This window comes from Pseudorca crassidens, chromosome 5 (assembly GCF_039906515.1).
Source record: "Pseudorca crassidens isolate mPseCra1 chromosome 5, mPseCra1.hap1, whole genome shotgun sequence".
NCBI classification, from domain to species: Eukaryota; Metazoa; Chordata; class Mammalia; order Artiodactyla; family Delphinidae; genus Pseudorca; species Pseudorca crassidens.
The window spans coordinates 28,978,211-29,005,559 of record NC_090300.1 but is presented as its reverse complement, the minus strand read 5'-3'; the positions used below and the strand labels follow the sequence as shown (position 1 = coordinate 29,005,559).

Here is a 27,349-nt window from a genome sequence, read left to right as displayed (position 1 = left end):
CCCTCTTGCGTCTCCCTCTCTCCCACCCTCCCTATCCCTCCCCACACCTCTAGGTGGTCACGAAGCACCGAGCTGATCTCCCTGTGCTATGCGGGTTTTTATCTCAAGTAATCTTTGACAGGATCTGTTTAGATTCTATAACATAGATCATTTTGTATTACTTAGCTACATTACATTTACTAAATGTCATTGAAGCTTACAATATATGAATCATCATAATGACAAAAACATTCTCGGTGTCTAGTTCTTTCTCCTTATCTGTTTCAGCCTCTCTCCTTTTCTTCTGCCAACCTCACACTCACTCACATGCATACTAAAACCCACATTAGTACCAGAACTAAGAGTAAAAACAGTGGCAGCAGTGGTGGCAGTTGTCAGAGGTTAGGGCCACTCCTAAAATAGTCTTCATGGTCGCCCTGGTTTGGAGAAGCTGGTCCTCAGGTGGGGATTCTTCCTGGTGGGGAGAACTTGATACTGCAGTGTTCATTCTCCCACATCACCCACCTTCTTCCCTTCTTCCCCAGTAAGACAGAGTGAGAAATCAGCTTCATCATCTTTTTCTCTTTGACTGCCACAACCAGAGTTCCAAGGTCCTGGTCACTTTATGATTACAGCTTTTTGATTAATGAAAGAAGTTTCAGATTTAACAAATATGTTCTTTGAGGGATATGATGAATTCACTCTTTCAGAAGTTCACTAAAATAAAGATTGTGTTCTCTACATAGATATGTAACTGAGAGGTAAGATAGGTTAAAAAATGTTGATTTTTCAGCAGAGAAATTTAGGGCGAGGGATTAGAACTTTTAAAAAATTAAAAAGGGAGACTGCTGTGTTTTTTTCGGTCTGGGAAATTTCAAAATTCCTCTGTGTCTTACAGTAGAAGGCATTGTTTAGAGTGGCATATTAAAAATGATCTGCTTTTTATAGTCACTGAACTCTTGCTAGATACCTTTTCCAACTTGCTCGCTCTCCTATTTGTCACGTTTGAATTCTTTTGCTAGTGTTCAGCATGCTTTTGGAATTTTTCAGTGTGAATAGGATTGCTAAATATTTCCATTAGTATTTACTTTATTTATGTAAAAAGATACTTTGGGAAATATTTATCAGTCATCTTTATTTAGAACATATGTATGTCCTGATACATCTGCCAAAAATGAATTTGACTTTGACTGTCATTGGAATTTTTTCCTCTGTACATTTGTTTTCGTAGAGCCTTATGAAATTTGAAGCTTGACCGTATCACATCCCATATTCATATATTAGTATGTCCTCATTGGCAAAGAATTTTATCTGTATGGAATTAAAGAAAATTAAAAGCCCAGTTAAATATTAAATCTTTATATTAAATTGACCCAAATATGTGGGCTACATATAGACAATCTCAGAATTCATTTGTGGTGATAGAAAATACAGAGACCATGGAATTAGACTTTGTCCAAATCACGGCACCACCATTTAATAACTGAGTGATCTTTGTGAGCCTTGGTTTTCTCATATATAAAACAGGACTAATAATACTTATTTTGAAGAATTTCAGAGCAAGTTAAAATGACCTTTCATGAATGAATGAGTTTAGCATACAGTATGTGCTCAATAATGTTCAGGTCAGGAAGAGGAAAACACTTAATACATCACTTAGCACATGTAGTGAGTGTTCAATATATGTTCCTTTTCTTTCCTCTTAGTAGCCTACTTTTAATATATTTGTTATTTTCTCTGAAACTTTTATCAATTGCAGTGTCAGTTTGGCCCTGAACGTGAAAAGAATGTTTTATAGTTCTTTCTCTCTTTTATGTCAGCAATTAAGATTTTACTTCTAAGATGGCTTCAGTTGTCTGAAATCCAGACAACATTTCCAGTCCGGAATACATATGTTTTTGTAATGCTTTACCATGGCTCTTGCGCAAATGCATAGTGCTTCTGGCTTTTAGCATTTATTTACCAAGACAATTTGAAATGGTATTAGATAAACAAATGCTCACTTGTAAAATCTGTTGTACTTTCCAGGTATCAAAAATTAAGATAATGATATAATTAGTTTAGAACAATAGGAAGAAACAGGAAACACTGAAGTTTGTAATAGTTTCAGAACTCAGTCAAAATACAACTTTAATGTCTTTTATCATCAGGTTCAGCAGAAATTGCATATTACTTTAAGTAAAAATTAAATGATTGTTATACATGATCGATGTTTGTAATCTTAAAACATAATTTGGATTTTCCTAGATGGAAATAATGTAAAAATTCTCTAATTACCAGAAAAAAATTTATATACATAGCAAAATAATAGAATGTAAAAGAGAAACACCTAAAAGGTGAACCCAAGTCACATGCATCAAGCTGTTGATCATAGTATGGTTATATTTATGTCACTTCCAGGAAAGTTCAGATAGTTAATTTGAACCTATTTAATAACTCCTAAAACAAGGCAAGCGTGGGTTCTAGGAGTATTTAGTTTAACTTGGTTCTTTTTAAAAAGGTTCTCATATCAGTTATATATTATAAAATGGCAGTGGCAGATACAACAGACTGATCAGTTACCTTTTACAGACCAGAGGGAACAAAATTTAAGCAAGAAATTATATGGCTATGTAATTGAACAGAGCAAGAATTAAAGCAGATTCTGGGAAAGCCTTTAGGTAATGGTATTGAAAACCACATGAAAATACAGGGGGCAGATTATTTCCTGACCAGTCGGCACAAAAAAACAGAATCTTTTAGATTTTACAAGGTTTGGATTTCTGTTCTGGGTGTGCAGGTATACACTGTGTGTGGCACTCAGTCTGAAGATGACTGCAGGGATGACTGCATAGGGACTGGGCCCCTGGAGCTCAGGTGGTTAAATGTGCCAAATTGTCCTGGGGATCCCATGTGAGCCAAAGTCCAGATGGCGATCTGGACTTGCCCATGGCTTAGAAGGGGTGAGAAGTGTAAATGTTTCAAATTTTCAAGAGTCTGGTGATGAGGTGTAGGCAAGGCCATTCCATTGTCTCCTAACTTGGCTGAAAAACAAACAGTAATATTTATAGATGGTCACTTAGGACAATCTGCAATCCAGGGGATGACCAGAAAGCAGACGTGGCAAAACGAGCCCCCATCTCTCTCTGCCCACTTTGTGGCACACCAGAGTCCACATTTCCCTTATGGATGGGGTAAGCACTGCTATGAAGGGACTGCTCAGGGAGCGTAGGTAATCACAGGTTCAATAATAGTGCCTGCAGGAGTTTGTTCTTGAGGTGATCTTTGAGGTCTAGTGACTTACCATGATGAAATGTGTCTTTGTCTTCGCACTCTGAATGGGGGCTGTGTCCCTTATGTATTTTCAGTAGGGACAATCTAAAATAACTCAGGAAGCCTGTAAAATAGTTATAGCCCCTCGTTGCTTGTTTTTATATTACCTCTCCCCTTCATTGCTGTTTGATTAAAATGCAGGTTTGTGTGCTCAGACACTTTTCCTGTGTAAAACCATAATCTGTACAAATTTAGAGATACTCATTGGGGAAGGTACAGCTTTTCTATTTTTGTTTAATGTGCTAATGCTACCCTGAAAGGCTGCTTTATTAATTTTTAGCCAATCCCTTTTGCATGTAATCATTAACTACAGATAGGACCACCACATAAGTTTATGTTACTTTTCTGAACAGAGAAACCCATGGCTCAGTAATTCACAGACATCAAGTAAGGGATTCTAGATGGAGACATTTAGAAAGCAAATGGAGGCTTTCTAGACAGGGAAAACAAGGACTTTGGCAGTAAGAGATTTTTTCTCCCTAAAAAGATTGTAGTATCGTAGGAACCATGGCAAAGTATGTATGGCCAGTTTGTACCTGCCAGAATGGTTTAAAATATAGTTCTTGATTTCTTTTGTCCTGAATCATCAGTGTGAACTTGTGTCTACTCTAGGAGAAAGCAAGGAAGAGAGGACATTTCGGAACTGGATGAATTCCTTGGGAGTCAACCCATACATTAATCATTTGTACAGGTAAATATTTTATGAGATGCAGCTTTATGGCCAGGGTCCAACTTTTCTAGTTTCAAATTGTAGGTATGTTTATATGAGAACATTTTCTAAAAATCTCAAGAATTTTAGCCAACATTTAGAGTTTCAGAATGCTGGGGATTGGCAATACACTAGATTTTAAAAGAAAAGTATTATTTGAAAAGATAAGATTATGATAATATTAGTTATAATTTGTGATGATATAAATAACCAATTTAGTAAAGATAATCAGTTCATCTTGCTTTTTAATAATTACTAATCAGGGAAATAATAAATTATTTCAACTTTAACAGATTAGAAGAACAGTAATATTTTATAAATTGCTCTTACCATTTTATCAGTATTTTTCATTATAATTCACATTCTTTCTATTTATTTTTGCCCAAAACTTCAACGGTCCCGTAATTTGTTCAGTATATTTTTTCTAATTTGTAGAAATAACTTGGTTTCCCTGAGTACTTGTTTATTTTGCTCTTTCTTGTTTAAAAATGATGACACGTTATTAACATTGGTTGGACTAAGAAAATATTTTTATTGAATCATTTCCTGTGCTCTCTGGTAGTGCTAACAAGGTGTCTTTCTAGGTGTAGATGAGAGGAAACCTTCCTTCTCTCTTTATAATAAGATCTACCAGCATGCCTTAAAAATGCAAAAGAACTCAACTTCAGCTAATTGTATATTTTTTAGGAAAAAGGTCTAATTAACTAAACCTATTAATAATTTACACACCAAGGAAACTCATTATTATTTAAAATATGAACTGAAGATTAATGCCACAAAAGACCACGTTCACTGGGTAACTGAGATTTATGGTGCAGTTATTTCTTGGTGTATATTCAAAATAGTCTTTAAAACCGGTATTGCCTGATTCTGGTAACTAGCGTTGATGTGACAGACTTAATTGAATAAAGTCTTTAATAGGAGTGTGTAAATCCTAGCTAGATGACGAGATATACATATTTAGACTGAAACTGCTGTTATAGTAGCAGGGCAGTAAAGGACTCAAATGCTGAAGGTAAAAAGGGGTTAGATCTTTATGGACTCATTTGAAAGAATGTCTATAATATATAATTGAGAGAAACTAATAATAGGACTACCGTGATATTATTATTTAAAAATTGAGTATATACATATGTGTATATGAATTTTTTAAAAATCTGGAGGGATGAATACCAAACTGTATGCAACCTAGAGAGGAGGGTAGGGTAGTAAGGACACTTTTATTTTCAAACTTAGTAACTTAAATATGGGTTTTTGTTTTTTTTTTTACAATGAGCATGTATTTTCTTTTTAAATTAAGAAATAAATTTAAAACTAGGGCATTAGGCTTTGTTGAAACTTCATGGTAACTTCATAAATGTCAGGAACACTAGAGTTCTCTGTGGTTGACAGTGGAGAAGAATTGACCAAATTTTTTTAGCTAAAGATTATTTTTAGTTATTTAGATCCTGAACTGCTTAGCACAGGGCTTCTGGGTGTATGTAATTTTTGGAGGGGGAAAGGGAATTCAGAAAATTCTCAAAAATAACATAACCTTAAAAAGAACCGTCGGGATATAGAAAAACAATAACCAGAGGTCTAGTTGGCACCAGAGCTGTGTGTCCATGAATTTGTGTCTGGCTCATATTTCTAAACCCACCTCTAAGTGATTTTAGCTCCCCACCTACTTACACCAAACCCAGACCAAAGCAAAATAAAAATTTAGATTGATTTTAACTGAAAATTCTCTCCTCTCAACAGGTTATTAAATATATTTTAAGAACTACTAGTCCTAGAATTTTTCTATGACAAGTTGGTTCTGGAACACATCTTAAATTCTCTGGAAATCATTTTAACTCTCTGGGCATCAGCTTCCCTATTTGCAAGGCATGAGTAATAAACCATACTACATAGAAATAAGAATGAATTCCTTTAGAGTAAAAAAGAAAAAAATCATGAAATAGGTGAGATTTCAGAACCTATACAACTACTTCAGTGATTTATTTTTCATACAAAGTTCTCCATGTGCTGATAGATAACTTAGCTCTTGATTACCTTCATCAAAGGAGGACTTTCTCCCTCCTTCACTCAGCACAGGGCCCAGCCCCCTTCACGGCCATATGGTGTGTGCTCAGAGATGCAAAGCAACTTTAATATGAACCTTAGCAAAACATAACTCAATGAACAAGTTGTTGAGGGAGAAAAGTCAGGTAATTAATCACAGAGCTAGCAATTAAAAAAAATCAGTCACTGTTGCATTATGTCCTTAGCATACAGAATTGAAAACAGACTCAATAGACATACTCTGTGCACCTTGGAAGAATGTGTTTTTCTGAATACAGAGTAGTAGTATTTTTACTTCAATAACGCCTACTTGCTCATAAATTCCTTCCTCTTAATGCTTGCTATTTAACATGAACAGCTTCCTACTGAGTAGCTATTGTAATTTTTATATAATTATTTTTTTAAAGTTTTAAAAACCGTACTACATAAGTAATAGATGAACTCATTCTCACTGCACAAGCTTCAGGAAGTATGTACGTTAAGTAGAACAAAATAAAATATGATAATCCCTTTTTACTCCTCCCATATTCCTTTTTCTCCTGACCAGAGGTAATTGCTATTAACAGTCCATATCACACAGAGGTATTTAAATACTACTAATTTTGAAAATATTTTTAATAGATAATAAACTGTACGCAGTGTTCTGCCTCTTTTTTAAACGTAATATGTTGTGTAAAGCTTTTCATGTTAGTACCTAGAGATCTACCTTATTGTGTCTTATGGTGACCCAGGAGTCCATGGTATGGATAATTTATTCAACAGCCCCTACTGCCAGGCCTTTAGATTGTTTGCAAATTAATAAATACTCTGGGAGTGAATATCCTTGTACATATATCTTTGTAAACATTTATGAAAAAAATTTGGACAGATTCCTAGATTAGAATTTTTGGGTCAAATGATCTGTTCTGCCTGCCATTCTCTGAGCATTAAATGACCCTGTTGTATTTTTATAGATATAAGCCCATCTCCAGTGCGCTTAATAGAATCAGGTAGTACCAACATTTCCTTCTCCTTCATTTTCTTTTCCTCCTGTCTTAGTGACCTCGCAGATGCTTTAGTCATCTTTCAGCTCTACGAAATGATCCGCGTGCCAGTCGATTGGAGCCATGTCAACAAACCTCCGTATCCTGCTCTTGGAGGGAACATGAAGAAGGTGAATGAAATAATGACCATGGATATTTTCTTATTGTTCAGATAGAAAACAGAGGATTTAGAGTTTTATAAAGCTTAGTAAAGTGTGGTCTGTCCCCACAGATTCAACCCAAAATGTGTTAAGCTTAATAGACTTTTTACAAGTGAGCTTTAATGTTTGGAAAGATGAAGGCAGTCCCCCCCAGTCAGATACTTAATATAACTGTTTTTATCTTTAGCAAGTTGTAATACTTAATGTTCTTGGAGATGTATCATAAATGAATTCCTATTTTATAATCACCAGAACTTGACGATCTTTACTGGTTATTTGTTAATATTTTTCAACAAATATTTATCGATTAACTATGACCTGTACAGTGCAATGCCAGGATATAAGATAGTAAAAGGCATGGAGTTGGTCCTTAGGAAACCCTAAAGAAATTAGATATGTGTGCAAATAACTACATTACAGCACAGTGTATGCAAAAGTGAATATTATCAGTTTTAAGAAAGAAAAAGCCACAGGCTGCACTTATCAGAGGCTTCATGCAGGAGGTAGTTTTGAGTTATACTCTGAGAAATGGATAGAATTTTGGCAGAAGGAGACTGGAGAGGGGGCTGACGATTAAGAAGAATAGTTTGGCTATAGCAGAGGTTTCTGATAGGTAAGAAGTGAGTGTGAATGCCAAAAATTTGAATTGAAGCCAGATGTTGAGAGTCTTGAATGTCAGATTAAAGAGTTTGGGTTTTAAACTGCAAGCACTGGGAAGCCGTGAAACGTTTTTGAGCAGGAGAGTGACTTGATTACAGTTGGTGGGAGAATAGCTGGCAGATGAATGGTAAAGGAAGTGCTTGTCTCCAATATTCTCCTTCCTCACATAACGGATCTGTGGTGTCCTTGGTGTACCTGCTTGTTCTGTTGAATTGCCGGTTTAATAGTCAACTTTTCCTTTCTACCTTCTATATCAGGTTCATTTGCTTTATAAAGTAAAAGTATGTAGGACTTTAAAATTGTTATACTTTCATTTAACTTTTTTTTAAGAAGTAGATTATTTATTTTAAAATATCTTTATTGGAGTATAATTGATTTACAATGTTGTGTTAGTTTCTGCTGTACAACAAAGTGAATCAGCTATATGTATACATATATCCCCATATCCCCTCCTGCTTGAGCCTCTCTCCCACTCTCTCTATCCCACCCCTCTAGGTCATCACAAAGCACCGAGCTGATCTTCCTGTGCTATGCGGCTGCTTCCCACCAGCTATCTATTTTACATTTGGGAGTGTATATATGTCCATGCCACTCTCTCACTTCATCGCAGCTTACCCTTCCCCCACTGTGTCCTCGAGTCCTTTCTCTCCGTCTGCGTCTTTATTCCTGCCCTGCCACTAGGTTCATCAGTACTAACTGGAGAGGATATGGAGAAAAGGGAACCCTTCTGCACTGTTGGTGGGAGTGTAAATTGATACAGCCACTATGGAGAACAGTATGGAGGTTCCTTATAAAACTAAAAATAGAACTACCATATGACCCAGCAATCCCACTACTGGGCATATACCCTGAGAAAACCATAATTCAAAAAGACACATGTACCACAGTGTTCATTGCAGCTCTATTTATAATAGCCAGGACATGGAAGCAACCTAAGTGTCCATCGACAGATGAATGGATAAAGAAGATGTGGTACATATATACAATGGAATATTACTCAGCCATAAAAGGGAACAAAATTGAGTTATTTGTAATTAGGTGGATGGACCTAGAGTCTGTCATACAGAGTGAAGTAAGTCAGAAGGAGGAAAACAAATACTGTATGCTAATGCACATATATGGAATCTTTCATTTAACTTTATCCTTTCATTTAAAATGATGTGTATATGGGAGTTCCCTGGTGGCACAGTGGTTAGGATTCTGGGTTTTCACTGCCGTGGCCTGGATTCAGTCCCTGGTTGGGGTACTGAGATCCTGTAAGCCGTGTAGCACAGCCAAAAAAATAATAAAATAAAATAAAATAAATGATGTGTATAATTTAAATATAAAATACAAATTAATGGGCTCAAATTGTTATAACTTATCAATATGGCTACTATGAAATCAACCTGCAGTCATATGACTTAATAACTATCTCTAGTGGAATAAATGGAAATATAACCATATTCCCAGATAGAAAGACTAAATATCATAAAATTCTTGCAAATCAACTTACAGATGGAAAATAATTCCAGTTAGAATTAGAAGAAGTCTCCTCTTATGTATATGTGGGCGTGTGTGTGTGTGTGTGTATGTATGTTTGTGTGTGTTGAGGGATGGGATTTATAAAGTGATTCTAAAGTTCCATTGGAAGAAGAAATAGGCCTAAATCATCAAGAACATTTTCCAAGAATATTGAGGGAGGAGCTGTGAGAAAATATAAAAAACTTATAAAGCTGAAGTAATTGAAATAGTTTAATAGGTATATAAGAATAGAATGAAATAGAGTAGCCTAGAAACCTATCCTAGAATATAAGAACTTAATATATGACAAGGTGCTTACTAAATTCAGTAGGAAAAGAAAGGATCGTCCAAAACATGATATCAGAACAACTGGTTAACTATTTTGTTAGGGAAAAAAGTAATTTTCACCATGTGTCATCCACCAAAATAAATTCCAATGGAATGAAAGTAAAGGGGTAAATGTTTAATAAAACTTTAAGAAAATAGAAGTGAGTGATAATCTACTCTTAGAGTGATAAATTACAAAGGAAAAAATTGATACAGTAGATACATATAAATTTAAAACTTCTGTATGCAAAAATAAACACCATAAACAAAATTAAATAGCAAATAAAAACAAACTTGGAAACATTTGCAACAAAATGACAAATGGTTAATATCCTTAATGTATAAATAGTTCATATGAGTCAATTACTAAAGCTAGATTACTATTACTAAAATTGTAATAGCAAAATGGGAGAGTGAACAATATGAGTGAAAAAATCACAGAAAAAGAAATAATGATGGATAATATACACATGAAAAACTTTTCACCCACAATAAAGAAATGCAATTTAAAATAAGAAACAGTTGGATTGCACTGCATTCAGTGTTAGAGGGAGTGTTCATTCGTGTAACCTTTCTAGAACAGTTTAGTAATACATATCAATAATCTTCAAAAAGTCCTTTGACTTAATAATTTCACTTATTATCTATCCTGATGAAATAATCAGAAAGTCAGACAAGAAGTTGTGTGCCAAAATGCTCACCATAGCAATGTTTATAGAACAAAAAAAAAAAAAACAACTTAGTTGTTCAACAAAGGGGTAATAAATTGGGATACACCCATAAAATGAAGTAAAATGTATAAATTAAAAAATAGCGTTTTTAGTGTTTTAGTAATAGTGACATGGAAATGAGGATACAAAATTGTATATATACATATGAATCTAATTTGTTTAAAACACACATGCACACACGCATGCGCATACACACGCATTCCAAAAGGACTTCATACAAAGGGATCTAGGGATCCTCCAGATCCCTAGAATATGTATGTATTTATAGGCTTCGAGATTTTTTAAAAAGCCCTGTTTTCTTGAAAGAATGACAGAAAAGAAAGGCATCATAATATTAAAAGTAATTAAGTGGCTAGTATTATTACAAGAGATTTATATATATATTCATATTTTTCAGTATTTCTAGTGGTTGGACTGTCTACGTTTTATATTTTATTTGATATGCCCATAATTCTCAGGGGAGTAGAATTCAGGAAATTTCGTTAGCTAATTTCACATAGGTTTGTTTTTTTTTTAACGTCTTTATTGGAGTATAACTGCTTTACAGTGGTGTGTTAGTTTCTGCTCTATAACAAAGCTAATCAGCTATACATATACCTGTATCCCCATATCTCCTCCCTCTTGCGTCTCCCTCCCACCCTCCCTATCCCACCCCTCTAGGTGGTCACAAAGCACTGAGCTGATCTCCCTGTGTATGACTCTTTTTTTTTTTTTTTTTTTTTTTTTTTTTTTTTTTGCGTTATGCGGGCCTCTCACTGTTCTGGCCTCTCCTATTGCGGAGCACAGGCTCCGGACGCGCAGGCTCAGCGGCCATGGCTCATGGGCCAAGGCGCTCCGCGGCATGTGGGATCTTCCCGGACCGGGGCACGAACCCGTGTCCCCTGCATCGGCAGGTGGACTCTCAACCTCTGCGCCACCAGGGAAGCCCTGTATGGCTCTTTTTGAATTATGGTTTTCTCAGGGTATATACCCAGTAGTGGGATTGCTGGATCGTATGGTATTTCTATTTTTAGTTTTTTTTTTTGATTAATTAATTAATTTATTTATTTAGGGCTGTGTTGGGTCTTCGTTTCTGTAAGAGGGCTTTCTCTAGTTGCGGCAAGCAGGGGCCACTCTTCATCGCAGTGTGCGGACCTCTCACTATCGCGGCCTCTCCTGTTGCGGAGCACAGGCTCCAGACGCGCAGGCTCAGTAGTTGTGGCTCACGGGCCTAGTTGCTCCGCGGCATGTGGGATCCTCCCAGACCAGGGCTCGAACTTGTGTTCCCTGCATTAGCAGGCAGATTCTCAACCACTGCGTCACCAGGGAAGCCCCTATTTTTAGTTTTTTAAGGAACCTCCATACTGTTCTCCATAGTGGCTGTATCAATTTACATGTAACAGGAAAACAAAACTGAACCACTCATTCATTATATCTGGAATTTTCCGTTAATTATAAGATGTCTCAATCATATGTAGAATGCTTCCTTTCAGCAAATACTAGCTATTTATAGAATGAAACACAAGGCCTGAAATAAGTTCAAGATGTTTAAAATTAAAGCAGCAGTACTTTCATGAAATGGTATCCAGGCAATTATTTTATGGACTTCGGGCATTCATCAGCGGATGTCACTTGCTTCATTTGAAAAGTTCACAAAGCTGCACCACGTGAATAGTCTTTCTTCATCGTGTCTTCAGCATTTCTTTTCTCTTGGAACTCTGTATCCCATTATGTAATTTTTCTCATTTTCCAAATGATCTAAGCCTCACTTTTGAAGTGCTTGGTAATCATTTCTTCCATTAATTCTATGAGACTATATTCTGCAATTTTTTCGTGCTTTGTATTCATTCTTACCTTTCACAGGGTCTTAAACTTTTAGCCCGACAACTCTAGGAATTTCCAAGGCTCAGTTCTTGGCCTAATGCTCTTAACTTTCTGTATTTACATCCTCAGGGAGCAGATCCCTTGTTAGAGTGTTAAGTACTACCATAAATATGGTTACCTCTAGGAACCTAATTTCTTACTCTTTCTCTAGTTTGGTACCTCTCCAGATCTTAGAAGTATTTTGCCAAACTTGAAATCAAATGTTGCCGAAAAGTAGAACATATCTTTTCCCTTAACACTAGCATCCATTTCCAGTTTCTCTTTCATTGCTGGTCACATCATCTCAGCCCTCTAGACTATTAACCCTGAGCTCCTTTCTCACCGTCATTCCCCTCAGGAACTTTGGTCACACTAACCATAAAACAGATGGCCCTTCATTGAAACACATTTTACATGAGTGGTTATTACAATTTGCTAGAAAATTGTCCTGTTAAAATGAGTGGCAGTGGACAATATGCTGGTTTTTATCTCTCCTGTTCACACTATTACATAATCAGGGCTCTGCTATTTTCCATAAATTAGGAATTCATTTTTTAAATTATGTGCATATTTCTATTTGGAAGACTAAATCTATAATATTAAATGACTAGTAGGAAAGAGAATTTTGGAATATTATCCCCATGCATGTAAAAAAAATGAATACATATCAAAGATTTGATTTAACTTATTAAGGGAACCAGGCAGATATTACAGCAGGTTCAGAGTATCTTCTTGCATTTTTATTTGTAACAGGCTGACCTCTGGGAATTTGGATTCTCTTTTTGCAAGTACAGTATCCATTAATTTGTACAAATTCTGTTATTGTGGGGTCCTTTTCTCACCTTTCCTGGAAATATTTTCTTCTTAGAAAGAAGTGTATCTTTGTATCTCAGGTTTACTTGTTTTTTAATGAGGCCTTAACTAACTTGGGAAAGAAAATCAGGAGAAACCAGTTATACTGTTTTTCTTAACTAAATGTTTATTCTAAAAAAATATTTAATCACCTTTTATTACTGGTGATATTATGAGATCTTACAATTTCACTGGGGGAAAGGTAAATATATATATGTATGTGTGTATATATATGTACATACACACATTTATATATATATGTTCTGAGGTAAGAAGTATAGTACTAGATGACTGGGCATGATAAATTTCTGTAGAGCCCAGGATAGACAAAAAATTTTTAATTGTACTTATACCACTGGAAAGAAGTAGTTAGGTAGATAATTTACTTCGTGTTCATTCATCAGATTCTTACTGTAGACAGGGCACCATGCTGAGTCCTGGGCTAGGGGTGGGGAGAGTATGATACAGATTTGTACACTTTACAGTTTTTGCCCTTTAAAAGGAGCTTATGTATGGTTGGCAAAAGAAAGTTCATAAAAGCTAAATATAAGATGGTACATAAGCATTATAAAATAACCATGATTGGCAGTTCATCAAGGGCTGCAGATGATACAGTTAAGCTTAATCCTTTGATGAAGAAAATTGGCTAAAAGCTTAATTTTAAAGGATGAGTGAGATCTAGAATATTGGAGATGAAGTTAGATTCTTAATGAAACAATTTCTCTATTCCTTAATTTTAAATGTAGACAAAACAACATTGATTACCTCTATTGATGGAATGCAGAAAACTGGGTTTTTCAGATTTGCCACTAATCAGCTGTGTAATCTTGGACAGTCAAGACTTTTTAGAGTAAGAGAGGATCTTTAAACTTTTCAGCCAGTTGTTTCTCTATCTAGCTTAACCCCTCAGTGCTTTGATATGTTCAACTATAAAATGGGAATAGTTATTTCCTTAATTTCACTGGTTATTAGGAGATGAAATTCTGTCATACAAATTTTCAGTGTCATAATTATTTTTCAGATGACTGAACTAGGCTGGCATATTTAAGAAATATATTAAAAAATCTGTTTTATACCAAAACTTTACTATTATTTACAGATCGAAAACTGTAACTATGCAGTGGAACTTGGGAAGAATAAGGCCAAATTCTCCTTGGTTGGCATTGCTGGGCAGGACTTAAATGAAGGGAATTCCACACTTACTCTGGCATTGGTGTGGCAGCTGATGAGAAGGTAAAGGCTGGTTTGTTTGTGACATCACTGTCAGTCTCCTTCAACAAGTCACTGAACTAAAACTTTAGCTATTTTTGAAGAATAGCAAACACAGAAGAAACATACAATGTGAAATATATTAATTTTTAAATGATTTATTGATAATAATTTTTTTACAAATTATATTTTGTTTTAAAAGTGGGTCAGTCTCTAGAAACACAATTACTTTTATTAATGCCTCTGAAACACTGCTTTGTAAGGAGTTGTTTTAATTTTTAAAAGTACCATATAGTAGTTTTTGCTTCTGATTACTAAGCTCTGTACTAGAGCTTACCAGACTAAAATGAGAAATATTTATTAGAACTGAAATATTTCTTAAATATTCATCTAAATATTGATATAAATGATGTGAGAGCAAATTTTACCCCTTTCAGTCTTAAATATGCATCTCTTCTGTTACAGGTACACGTTGAACGTGTTATCGGATCTTGGAGAGGGTGAAAAAGTAAATGATGCAATTATCATTGAATGGGTCAATCAGACTCTTAAAAGTGCAAACAAAAATACTTTTATTTCCAGCTTCAAGGTAATCAAAAGCTATTTAAAAATTGGGGGGGGGTAAGAAACTAAGTTTAAGAAGGAATTCTTATTGGGAATTACATTGGTTTAGGTTTAGAATTACATCAATGTTGTATCTCAGAAACACATAATTGATGAGCTTAGGCATACTAATTATTTGGCATGTGTAAACCAGAAATATTCAGTTTGAATTCTTATATTTTTGATTGGTTATCCTATTGCGTATAAATGCAGGTTAATATTATCGGACTTCAGTAATCTAATCTTAAAAAAGAAATTGAGCCAAAAATCCAATTGTCAAATGAAAAAAGAAAGATAAAAAGACATTGCTTATATAGGACCTATAATGTTTTGTGCTCCCTAGCAGCAGTCTCAGAATTGTATTGACATCATTTCCAAGGCATAACAGAGCCAGCCAAACCGATTCAAGTGGGAATTGAGAAAACTGGTAGGAAAAAAAATCTTGTCATCTGGCTTCATAATGACACTTAACACTCACTTGTGAGCATTTGTGGATGATTCATAAAGCACTCAAAATGTAGTCTGCACATACATACCGACTAATTCTCATGCATTTCCATTGTGTTTTGCTTTTGCATGCAAGCTGATATTAGCTACAAATAAGCATGTCTGCTTGTACACATTCATTCAGTGAACCTTGTGTTTGTGATTTTATTATGATATGTGAAAAATTACCCATCAATTTGTATTTTTTTAGTGAAATAAGAGTGCAAATAGATGAAACCCTAAGCTCTCGCAAGAGTTATCTAACCATCTTTATTTTCTTCTTTGCCTTTGCTATATATGTTTGACAACATGGTAGAGCAGAAGAAATGTCAGAAATTGATAAATTCAATCTTCTGTTCTTTACCAAAAACTGAGCCCCAAAGTGGACAGCTGGATGTTGGCAGAGATGTTGCCTGAGTCCTAGTTCAACTGTGTTTCTTTCTTTTCCATCTTGGAAGGAACTAATGACATTGAGTTTTTGTTGTTGCTTATTTTTTTTAAAAAAAAGAATTTTTAGTCCATGATTTGTCTTTATATATTTTAGATATAAAACACAACTTAAAATGTAAAACGGGAAAGGGGACATATAAAACTCTCTAATTGACAGTTACTCTTTAAAATTGTTATACTGAAATTATATACATTTGTACATTAATTTGTGAAAAATAACAAGCATGTATATCATTAAAGTAAATACAATGAGAAAATATTTAGAAGCACATTAATAAATATTTATCGAGCTCTGACTATTAAGTAACATTTTTGGTAAAGAAAAAGATGTAAGAAATTATTTTGGCTCTCAGAGTGTTTGCCATTTACTTCAAAGACAAAATTTGTATAACTGAGAAGGTAACAATCCTACAGGGTAAATGTTAAAATCCAAAGAAATAATACAACTAATATTATGGAAAAATCTAACTGATCATTTCCAACTGAATGGTTAGTGGAGACAGTTGGACTTTATTTGAGCATCAGAGATGGAGGCAGGATTTGAATTGGTGGAGAACAAGAGGGTAGTAATAAACTAGAAGGGGTCCACCTTGAATAAAGGCAAGTCTGAGAAGGTTAGGAGAAATAGTCTGGCTAGACAGGATTGTTCCTAAGGGATATAGTGCAAGATGTAGGCTGGGCCAAGACTGTGGAGGAATGTGGCCTTAAAAAGGATACTGGTAAGGGGAGTAACGTAAGCATAGGAATACTGTTCTGAAGGTAGGGGGAGGACCGGTTGGAGCGAGAGTGGTGTAAGTGCGAGGAAAGCGCTGAGGCAGAACTCAAGGTGTGAGGTAATAAGGGTCCTGGGGGGGTGATGCAGATGGGCACTGGGAACTTTAAGAATGGATAGTCATTTGCAAAAGAACAGGTAGGGTTTGGCTTCTTGACTTAGGGAAGCGCAGGAAAGAGAGAGGAGTTAAAACTGGATGTTTGGGGCCTGGGTAACTGGAAAACTGATAACAAAAATGGGGCTGTCTGAGGTGCAGCTGCTTTCTAAAAAGGCAATGAATTCAGTTTTAAGCTTATTGAATTTGAGGTAATTTTTAGGAAATGAAGAGTTGCATGAAAAGAGACATTAAAACTAGGATTACAAGCTTGGTGATCAGTTGAATAGAAGAGAGAGTTGAAAAATGGGAGTACACAACCCATTTAAGGGAGAGAGCTCACAGAGAAAAGCAGACTTGAGACTGGTTTTACTAGAACTGAGGTGGTAGAAACAAATTGCACAAGTGCTTAGCATGTATATATGCTTGATAATAAAACCTTTAAACAGAATATAAATAAGAAATATAGCAGTGCATGCTAAAAAATAGTTGGGCTGGGGAGGTTTTTTCCAACTCAGTGTGTTATATTTGAAAGCTATGACAAGTGGTACTAGTAAGAACCTATTAATCATAATCAAGGCAGTGTTGTACCCAGAAATTTTAGAAAAGACAAATTTACCTGTTTTAGTTGCAAAGTAATTTTTCCTCACCAAGAAGATGAGGAGGTGGTATATCAGCTAATAACAATAATCATAATTACCATTTATTGAGTCCTATATGTGTCATTATGCTAAGCATTTTACACATTGTTGTTTCTTTTAATTCTCCCAACTCTATAAGCAAAAAGGTGAGCATTAGAAAAGTTAAATAACTTGTCCACTGTCATCAACTATTAAGCAGAAAGCTGGATTTCATATCCAGATCTAACTGCAGGTTGAAAGCCAAGCTATGGAGTTGTATGGCCCCGGGTTTGACGCAGGCTTAGCCACTTCTTAGCTATGTGACATACTGCTCATTCATTCCATAAATATTCAAAGCTTACTCCGTGTCAGGTACTTTGCTAGGTGCTGTGACTACAGAATGCCCTCAAAGAGCTCACTGTTTAGGAAAGGAGGCAAATAAGAAAACAGGAATCACAGTATGGGGTGTTAGCAGTGCTATAGAAATCAGCTAAGGAGAATAGGGAGCATGTGAGGCGGGCATGTGTTTTCCAGAAATCTTAGCAGTTTATACTAATAGCTGGGTTACATCTCTTGATGAATAAAACTGATTTTACCTCTGGCTCACATTTAGTTATCTATGTAACTTTGGGCAAATTATTAATTTCCCTATGCCTGAGTTTCCCCATATTTAAAAGGGAGGTATTAATAGTATCTATCTTCTGGGTCTGTGTCAAGCTAAATAAGTTAACACATGTAAATAGCTCAGTCATACCTGGCACACATTAAGGGGTCAATAAATGGAGCTTACTACACTACACTACTGGTCCTGCCAATATATAAGGGCATCGTGGAGAGGTTCCTGTTGTGATTTTTTTAGGGAGTTTTGGCGGCCACAACACTGTGCATTTGTGGATGATTCGTAAAGCACTCAAATTTATTTTCAAAAATGACAGGAAGAACAATGGAATGGAATGTCCTACTAGTAATATATATCAAATTAAGAGAAGAGATGGTACAACACACTAACTTGAAAATCAAGGGCTTCCCTGGGGGCTCAGTGGTTAAGAATCCGCCTGCCAGTGCAGGAGACACAGGTTCGAGCCCTGGCCCAGGAAGATCCCACAGGCAGTGGAGCAACTAGGCCTGTGCGCCACAACTACTGAGCCTGTGTGCGACAACTACTGAAACCTGTGCGCCTAGAGCCTGTGCTTCGCAACAAGAGAAGCCACAGCAATAAGCCTGTGCACCACAACAAAGAGTAGCCCCCGCTTGCCGCAACTAGAGAAAAGCCCACGTGCATCAACGAAGATGCAGTGCAGCCAAAAATAAATAAATAAATTAATTAATTTAAAAAAAAAGAAAATCAAGCCAAACTCTAGACTAGTTATCTTTAATATTCTAGAAATTCTTTTTGCTTAAGTAATTTCTATATGATTAAGGAAAGTGAAAGAAAAACTATGAAAATGTATTTATATACTAAACCAAGGGTTTTACAATAACCCCTGCCCTTTTTGCAGTAAAAATGTCTTTCACTGATAATATGCAAATCAGGGGAGCTGGAAAGATAGGCCTGTTTTTTTGGAAACAGGAAGATAAGGGATCCAATATCATCTTTAGAAACTTAAATTTTTCATTCAACTCAGTAAAAGTTTTTCTCAAGGTGAATCAAAGGAAATAGGTGGGAAAATCCTTGTTTCCTAAATCTAAGTTAAGAAATATTTAAAATACCATAAAAGGATATAAACTTTCAGATGAATAAGGTCTGAGAATCTAATATATAACATGGTGCCTATAGTTAACACTCTTGTATAACTGAGATTTGCTAGGAGAGTAGAACTTAAATGTTTTCACACACACACACACACACACACACACACACAGACACACACCACAAAATACATAACTGAGGGTGATGGATGTATTAATTAGATGGGAGGGATCTTATCAAATCATCAAGATGTACATGTTAAGTATCTTACAATTTTATTTGTCAATTTTAACTCAATAAAGCTAAAAAAAACAAAACAATTTTCCCCAAACTTAAAAAAACCCTCATAAATATGAAAATAATTAATCAAAATATAGCACAATTAAGCCACTTGTCTGATTGTGAATCACCATAGAAATATATGAAAAGTAAGCACATAGAAATTTTTAATTTATTATAGAATGACATGCACGTTAAGCTTTCATTTTAGAAAGTATAACGGTGTACATTAGAGTCTTCTAGAAAGCTTATTAAAAATGTAGATTCCTAGCCCCATCCACAAATAATCTGACATTACTTTGAGTGCAAGGATTAATTTGTGCTTTTACTAAGCACCTCAGGTGATTTTCATGTAGGCGGTCTGCAGGCTACACACTGAGAACGTATGTGTGAGAGTTTTTCAGAAATAGAAAAGATGCCCCAAAACCAGATCTGGATTACCAGCATCATATAGACTTAAGGACCCTAATTATTTTTATCCCTCTATTCCTACTTCCCCCCCCAAAATCTGTTTCATAAAATGAACATTCCTGAAAATGAAGAATATAAATTTTTCTAAAATTAATAAATGTACTAGATCATGGCCCCAAAAAAGAACTTTGTACTCTTCACATGGCTTCAAATTGTTTTATCAAACATTTATTAAGAACCGCATTTGGGGGGCTTCCCTGGTGGCACGGTGGTTAAGAATCTGCCTGCCAATGCAGGGGACATGGGTTAGAGCCCTGGTCCTGGAAGATCCCACATGCCGCAGAGCAACTAAGCCCACGCGCCACAACTACTGAGCCTGCGCTCTAGAGCCCACAAGCCACAACTACTGAGCCCGTGCGCCTAGAGCCTGTGCTCTGCAACAAGAGAAGCCACTACAATGAGAAGCCCACGCACCACAACTAGAGAAAGCCCGCACGCAGCAAAGACCCAATGCAGCCAAAAATAAGTAAATAAATTTTAAAAAATAAAATAAAAAGAACCACTTTTGGCCAGGAACTCTACTAGATGTCGTCACTTATCTTAATAGTCCCAAGAATCCTGTGACAGTTCGATTGTAGTGATTAGGAATGGGTGCTTTTGGCTTCAAGTAACAGAAAAAGTGATTTAAACTAAAAGTAAAGGCACAGAACAATAGCAAAGATCCAGAGGCGGGGTAGACATTAGGATTGGTTGAGCCAGTAATTGAAGAATGTCAATCAGGGTTTGTCCATCTCTACTTTGCCATCTAAAGTGCTTTTCTCTAAAGTTGGTTTTCCTCTTGCTCATTGAATAGCTGCTGGTTGTGCCAGGGGTTTCATCCTCTCATTCACAGTCAGGAGGGGGTGTTGCTAGCTTTCCATAGCTCTTCCTGGATAGTAAGGGCCTCACGTTAAATTAAATTAAGTTAAATTAAATTAGTGATTTAAATTAGCGATTGCCAAATAAATCACTGTGGCAATCAGATGGGATTCCTCCCTTTGGGTTTTTTAGACTATTTTTTCCAACCTTTTTTCATTATTGTTTGCCTAATGAGTCTTTTAGACATTTTCTTCCTAAATTCCCCTCCCCCATGAAATTTTAATGCCATAGATATTAGTATATCTGTTATTCACTGTATTGCTCTATACATATAAAGAATAAGTTTATCACCTTACCTGCAGAATAAATGGTCTACACTAATTCAGGGTCACTCTTGGAGCTGTGGATGGGGTTAATTTTCCTTGAAGCACACGTCCATATATGGATACAGAGCAAACATGTGGATTCTGGTAGGATGGAGAAAGTAGTAAGGAGTGGATTCTGGGTAGGCAAGCGACATTTGCTACTATTCATCCTGAGAGACAAAACAAGTAATTTGTTCAAGTGCTGGTAAGTTGTACAATGAATTCAGACCAGGATTTCTGACTTCAGTAGCAGTGTTCTATCCACTAGAATTTCGTTGTCCATTTTTAGTTGCCTTGGAGGTAACTTCCAAAATGGAGAGAATCTTGGGCGTTTAGAGTCAGACAGTCATGGGTTCAAATACTGGTTCTGTATGTACTGGTTGTGTGAACAGCTCTATTTTTTTTTTTTTTTTTGCGGTACGCGGGCCTCTTACTGCCGCGGCCTCTCCCGCTGCGGAGCACAGGCTCCGGACGCGCAGGCCCAGCGGCCACGGCTCACGGGCCCAGCCGCTCCGCGGCATTTGGGATCTTCCCGGACCGGGGCACGAACCCGTGTCCCCTGCATCGGCAGGCGGACTCTCAACCACTGCGCCACCAGGGAAGCCCTGAACAGTTCTTTTGAACTTTCTGACCTTCATGTTCTTCATTTTAAAAGGAGAGATTATAATTTCTTCATTACCAGGCTGTTAGGATTAAACAAACTGAACACGTAAAGCAACAAGAATAATGCCTTTATAAATATTAGTTCCTTTCCACTATTATTTTAATTTTTCTTTCTGAAAAATATTAAGTGAAGGCTTAGGAGTCCATGGTCTAAGAAAAAGAATATTACTAGAATTTGCAAAACTATTCACTTAAAATTCATCTCCTATTCCCTTTCAAAAGTTGTTTATTTTTTACAGAATGGATACTGTAGTTAGCATACTTTAGGAATTGTCACATCCACAAACCTTATTCCAGGTATGATGACAATCCTCTATACTGTAAGCTCTGTAAGGATGAAAGGAAAAGCATATTTTAAATGGTTTGTGATGTGTGTTGGTTGAAGAATAGCTGAATGTTAAGTATAATGAAAATTTATAAATTGCTTTTAGTTATATGGTTATGGTCTTCTGGTCTGACATTTACAAAAGATGTTTATGAATGTTCATCTATTCTTTCTTTTCTAGGACAAATCTATTACCACTAGTTTACCTGTCTTGGATTTAATAGATGCCATTGCACCAAATGCAGTTCGTCAAGAAATGATCAAGAGAGAAGACCTTTCTAATGAGGACAAGCTGAACAATGCTAAGTAAGCCTTTATGGTTTATATTAGAACATAGTGGCTCTTTTGTTCTTAATCCTTGCAGGTGAGGCTATGATGTCCTTAAAATTCACATTTTTAAGTACAATTTATGTGAGAAATATGATTTAAAGACTCACAAACAAATTTTTTGTAAAGTTAACCTTGTCAAAATGTTTCATTCTTCTGTTAACATATATTAAGTGAAAACAAATACCAAGATATTTTTCTTGTCTTTTCAAGATACGCCATTTCAGTTGCTCGAAAGATCGGTGCCCGGATATATGCCTTACCTGATGACCTCGTGGAAGTGAAACCCAAGATGGTTATGACAGTGTTTGCATGCTTAATGGGAAAAGGACTGAACAAAATAAAATAATGAAACATTTATTATGATTTTCTGCCACATTAAACACATTGAATGCCTCACAGTTTACAGATTTCTGAAATGTAGTGGGTATAAAACCAGAGATTATTTGTATGCTCAAAACAGTTGTATGAATCATTAATGAATTTAATATCCTGTTCATACTAGCTAGGATTTGTTGACAATTAATTTACCAGTCGATACTGATAAGAGTGTGTTCATTTTCAAGATGATATTATGATTAAATTATTGTTTCCTGAAAGTCTCTTTAAAACAAGACTAATTCATTCTTTTTCATGGTTCAGAAATGATCAATGCAAAACTTTTTCTGCATGTCCTGCTGTGAAATGTGTTTTGATTTTGTGTGTGTGTTGATTTTGATCATAATTGTATTCAAAATCATAATCCAGTTTAATCCTTTTATTTTTTTTCCTCCAGCTATGTGAAGTGGTCCAAAACTTTAACTTTTCTGTAAATTTCTATACTAAAATTTTTAAATGACAAGTATTGTTCATTAACATTAAACTTTTTTATATATAAGGACTAACTCATGAATAAACTTCAAAGTACATTCTCTTATATAAGTAGCAGGAGCTTTTTACTTAATACTTAATTTTAACTGCATCGATACTTTACATGTACTGGTTTGGTAATACAGCTTTAACTATGACCTGCAGCATATATATGTTGGTAAGATGTTATTAGAGAAATATGTGTGTACATATACATATTTTGCACCTGACTTACCCAGGTTTTCTTAAGTGGTTGTATACAGTCAACCCCCCATATCTGATGCATGCATATCCAATGGTTCCACATCCACAGATTCAACCAACCAGCGATCAAAGATATTTGAAAAAAAGAATTCCAGAAAGTTCCAAAAAGCAAAACTTAAATTTGCCAAGTGCCAGCAACTATTTCCATAGCATTTACATTGTATTTACAACTATTTGCATAGTATATTAGGTATAAGTAATCTAGAGATGATTTAAAGTACATGCAAGGATGTGTGTAGGTTATATGCAAATACTAAGCTGTTTTATATAAAGGATTTGAGCATCTGCAGATTTTGGTATCCTTTGGGGGGTCCTGGAACCAGTCCTCTGGATACTGAAGGATGACTGTATTGGTCAGTTAACCAACATTAAGTAATAATTGTGCCCCCACTAGGTGCGTAACACTTTTCAGTTTGTAGCTATCTGGTACATGAAGATTTCTTTTAGAAATACTCATTTTGGATGTGCATATAGTTACTTTTCAACTGACTTCAAACACTGGCTACAGCTCTCAAGACATGTTGATACCATATTATTAGCTTCATATTACACATGCTAATTTTTGATATTCTAGCCCTAATTTAGAATACGTCCACTGAATATCTTTAGTAGAAAGTAACACAAAGCTAATATTCAACATATTTTCACATTTTTCCCAGTTTCCTTCAAATTGGCAATGTTTGGTTAATGCTTATGTTACTTGGCAGTAGCTTTGCTTCAGACCTATTTTTGTCTGAATTTTTTAGCAGTAGACCAATTCTGCTAACAACTGAGTTCAGAAGTTTACTTCCTTCATCTTCCACTGTTAGTGCCAGTGACCAGTACTGCTGTGCAACAAAAAATGCTGTCACTTTATCTCACTGGGAATGAGTAGTCTAAACCCCCCTTCTACCATGGAGTAAAACATATGTGATAGTAAGAGTACGACTACTCATGTGCTTAGAAGAGAATTTTTTAAATGAGATCATCAACAGGTGGAACTTTGAAATATATTCTACAAAAGAGATTTCCTTTCCTTTTATCATTTGATAATTGTTTTCTTATATGAAGATTAAAATATGTTTTTGCTCTTTTGTGATATTATTTAAATCATTTCCTCTTGATTTTTTTCACCATTATATTCACTAAGTTATCTGATTTACATGCAATTTGGCACTTTAGAGTGTTCTTTCTCTCACAAAATATATTTAATAAAAATTCTGTGTATGTACAAATGTGTCAGTATTTATTTCATTTAAAGAAAAATATATAACTTGGAAAATTAATCTATCATAAACTTATTTTCCAGAAAAGAAAAGAGAAAAATTCCTACGCTAATGAGTAAAACAGCAACAAAAAATTTATTATTTTGGGAGGAGTGAAGATGGTTCTATGATTCTTTAACAGGAAGAATTTTAGGAAAGACCAAGTACATGCTTTCTACAAATTTAGTTTAGGATGAAATAATTTGAGTTAATCAACATAAATTTGTCTATTATGATCCGGGTATGATACTAGACACTGGGGATTCAGCTGAGAAAAATATAGACAAAGTTTTCTGGCCTCATGAATCTTATTTTCTAGTGGAGAAAGACAGACAGTAAACAAATAGGATTTGTAGATGGTGATAAATGCACTAAGAGAAATAAAACAGGGAAATGTGATAGAGACTTAGGAACTGGGGTGAAGATGCTTTTAGTTTGGGTGGGTCAGGGAAGGTCTCTCTATCACAGGTCTCTGTGATAGTGAGGCTGAGGTATGCATGGTAGGAGAAGCAGCCGGATGCTAACTGTTCAGTAGAAGGAACAAGTGCAAAGGCTGTGAGGCAGGAAGAGTCTTGCAGGCATTTTAGGAAATGAAATAGCCAAATTGGCCTAAGAGGGAGAGGTAGAGAGTTTGGAGATGAAGACAGGGTCTATGACTTATAGGTCTAGATCTGAATCTGGATTTTCTCTTCTCCATCACAACTGGAGTTGGGATGGCTCTTCAGTATATGAGGTTCGGTGAGTTGCTTTAAGTAACATGCTGCTTCTGAATCTTGCATGCTTCTGAATCTTGCACCTTCATCATAGCTCTATCATCGGCTTCCATATCACAGATGAAAAACAAATCATATAGAGGATCTTAAAATACCCCAATTTACACTGGATGAAAAAGGATCCGAGAAACAAGAGAGAATATTCTGCGTCTGAGATGATTCAAAAAGACTTCTGAAGATACAGTTGAAACACTAGCTTACTTTGAAGGAGGAAAAACCCTCTAATACTTTGGAATGCCTCCTAGGATTATCTCCTAAAGTGAATTGGAATTCCTCTGAATCTAAGAAATCAGTCCAGCCCCTGTGGGAGCCTTATGGAAAAGGAATCACCTAAACCCAGAAGCTTGAAAAAACTTCAGATTAAAGTGGTTTCTATAGTTCTGAGCCATCTGAATTTTGACCCTTAAACACTCTGGAACTTTTGGATGGGCCTGGGTTAGAGTTGTTCTGCTACTGAGAAAAAAATTTTACTGGACTACAAAGAGTGTCCATAAACCCAAATAGGTACCACTCTGTTCACTGGCCACAGATTTACAATGAGCAATTTTTTTTTTTTTTACAATGAGCAATTTTGACATTCCACTAAATACACAAACTTAGAACTGTATTAAACATTAGAGAATGGGGCAGATTTATGATCTACTAGAGATAAGAAAGAAAAAGCTAAAATGATTTAATAGATAACTGTTTTGAAGTAAACACATAAAAATGTTTGGAAAGGTGGGCAATCTTGTCTACCTAAGGCCTCTTAGAGAAGATCGAAAGAGCACTGTGAATGATGAGAAAGATGTACTTAGGAAATTTGGGAGTTAGAGTTGGCCGGGACAGCGATGGAACAAATCAACCTGAACAGAATAGGAAGTATTTCTCTCAAATACATGTACTCAAGTAAATTTATGTATTGCCTTAAAAACCTAAGCACTATGGGTGCAATTTAGATTTTTGCACAGTTGGCTGTGGAAAGCAATAATTATTCGAGATACAATTTCCAGTCCCCCTCCCTCAGCTTTTAAAGTTGCAAGAATCTGCTTTAAATACAAGCTTAATTAAAAAAAAATATTCAAGGAAGTAGCACTTACTGCACTTCGGTTAGCTTTTGCTTAAATAACACTCATCTTCTAAAATCTGAGTTATAAACGTGAAGATGAACAAGAAACCACTGTAAGGACTATGACGTAGAGTAGATCCTAATGATGTGCTTATCCAATGGTTACATGCGAATAAATGTATGATACTAGAAATGTTATGCCAATTTTATATCACAAAGGAGTTTTTTTCTTTTTAATACAGTTTTAGAAACAATTATGTAGCTAGCCCGACATAATTACACACAGATGAACACAGGTCTGGTGGCGTGGCGAGGGCCCGGTCCTTTCTGGTTTAGGCAGAGGACAAAGGAATATGCAATAATTCGACAGTTTCACGGCGGGGGTGGGGTGGGGTGTTCGACTAAACGTTAAGTCATCAGAGGCTCAGTGAACCACCCCTCTGCATGTTTAACTTGTGTGCAGCCCGAGACGGCGGGGAAATTACCTCGAACCTGCAACCTGGTTGTGGAGAGGATACATCCGGCCATTCGCCTTTTCCTCCGAGGCTGCAAGCCTTCTAGGGGGCGGTGCGCTCGCGGACTCCGCCTCCGCCCCAGGTCCCGCCCACCACAGAGCCCTCCCCGTGGTCGTCGCTCTCACCGAGCGGAAGATGACGTGAGGAGAGCCGCGAACATATCTGGGTGCAGCTCGGTTGGCGGTTTCCAGAGCCCTGGAGCCCGGCTGGTGCAGAATCGCCTCTTGGAGCGCCCTTTCCACCGATTTTCGTCCTCCACTCTGGCCGGGCCGCTCCCCGCGCGGCCCCAGCGGCTCCTGGCACGGCCCCGCGCTCGGCTGCCGCCCTGGCGCGGGCCACTCTGCCGTCCCCGGACGGGCGCGG

At 36.2% G+C, this 27,349-nt stretch overlaps 1 protein-coding gene and 1 long non-coding RNA gene across 5 annotated transcripts in view; one reads left to right on the top strand and one right to left on the bottom strand.

Moving 5' to 3' along the window:
• PLS1 (plastin 1) overlaps nucleotides 1-24,578 on the top strand; it is a 120,418-nt gene extending 95,840 nt beyond the window's left edge. For all 3 annotated transcript variants that reach the window (XM_067737611.1, XM_067737612.1, XM_067737613.1), the window contains 6 exons: nucleotides 3,904-3,982; nucleotides 7,082-7,196; nucleotides 14,241-14,374; nucleotides 14,816-14,939; nucleotides 22,148-22,272; nucleotides 22,507-24,578. In XM_067737611.1, coding sequence (XP_067593712.1) covers nucleotides 3,904-3,982; nucleotides 7,082-7,196; nucleotides 14,241-14,374; nucleotides 14,816-14,939; nucleotides 22,148-22,272; nucleotides 22,507-22,642 — 713 coding nt within the window. In that variant the 3' untranslated portion in view covers nucleotides 22,643-24,578. The remainder of the gene's footprint in view (nucleotides 1-3,903; nucleotides 3,983-7,081; nucleotides 7,197-14,240; nucleotides 14,375-14,815; nucleotides 14,940-22,147; nucleotides 22,273-22,506) is intronic.
• On the bottom strand, nucleotides 1,095-27,340 carry LOC137224745 (uncharacterized). Of its 2 annotated transcripts, XR_010943489.1 has the most exons (6): nucleotides 26,957-27,340; nucleotides 20,965-21,080; nucleotides 14,345-14,436; nucleotides 7,044-7,175; nucleotides 6,035-6,140; nucleotides 1,095-1,290 (listed from the first exon to the last, which is right to left on the bottom strand). It is a non-coding gene; the product is annotated as an uncharacterized lncRNA (long non-coding RNA). The 2 variants fall into 2 exon arrangements; XR_010943488.1 differs by having other exon boundaries at nucleotides 6,035-7,170.
• Nucleotides 27,341-27,349: the final 9 nt, after the last annotated feature.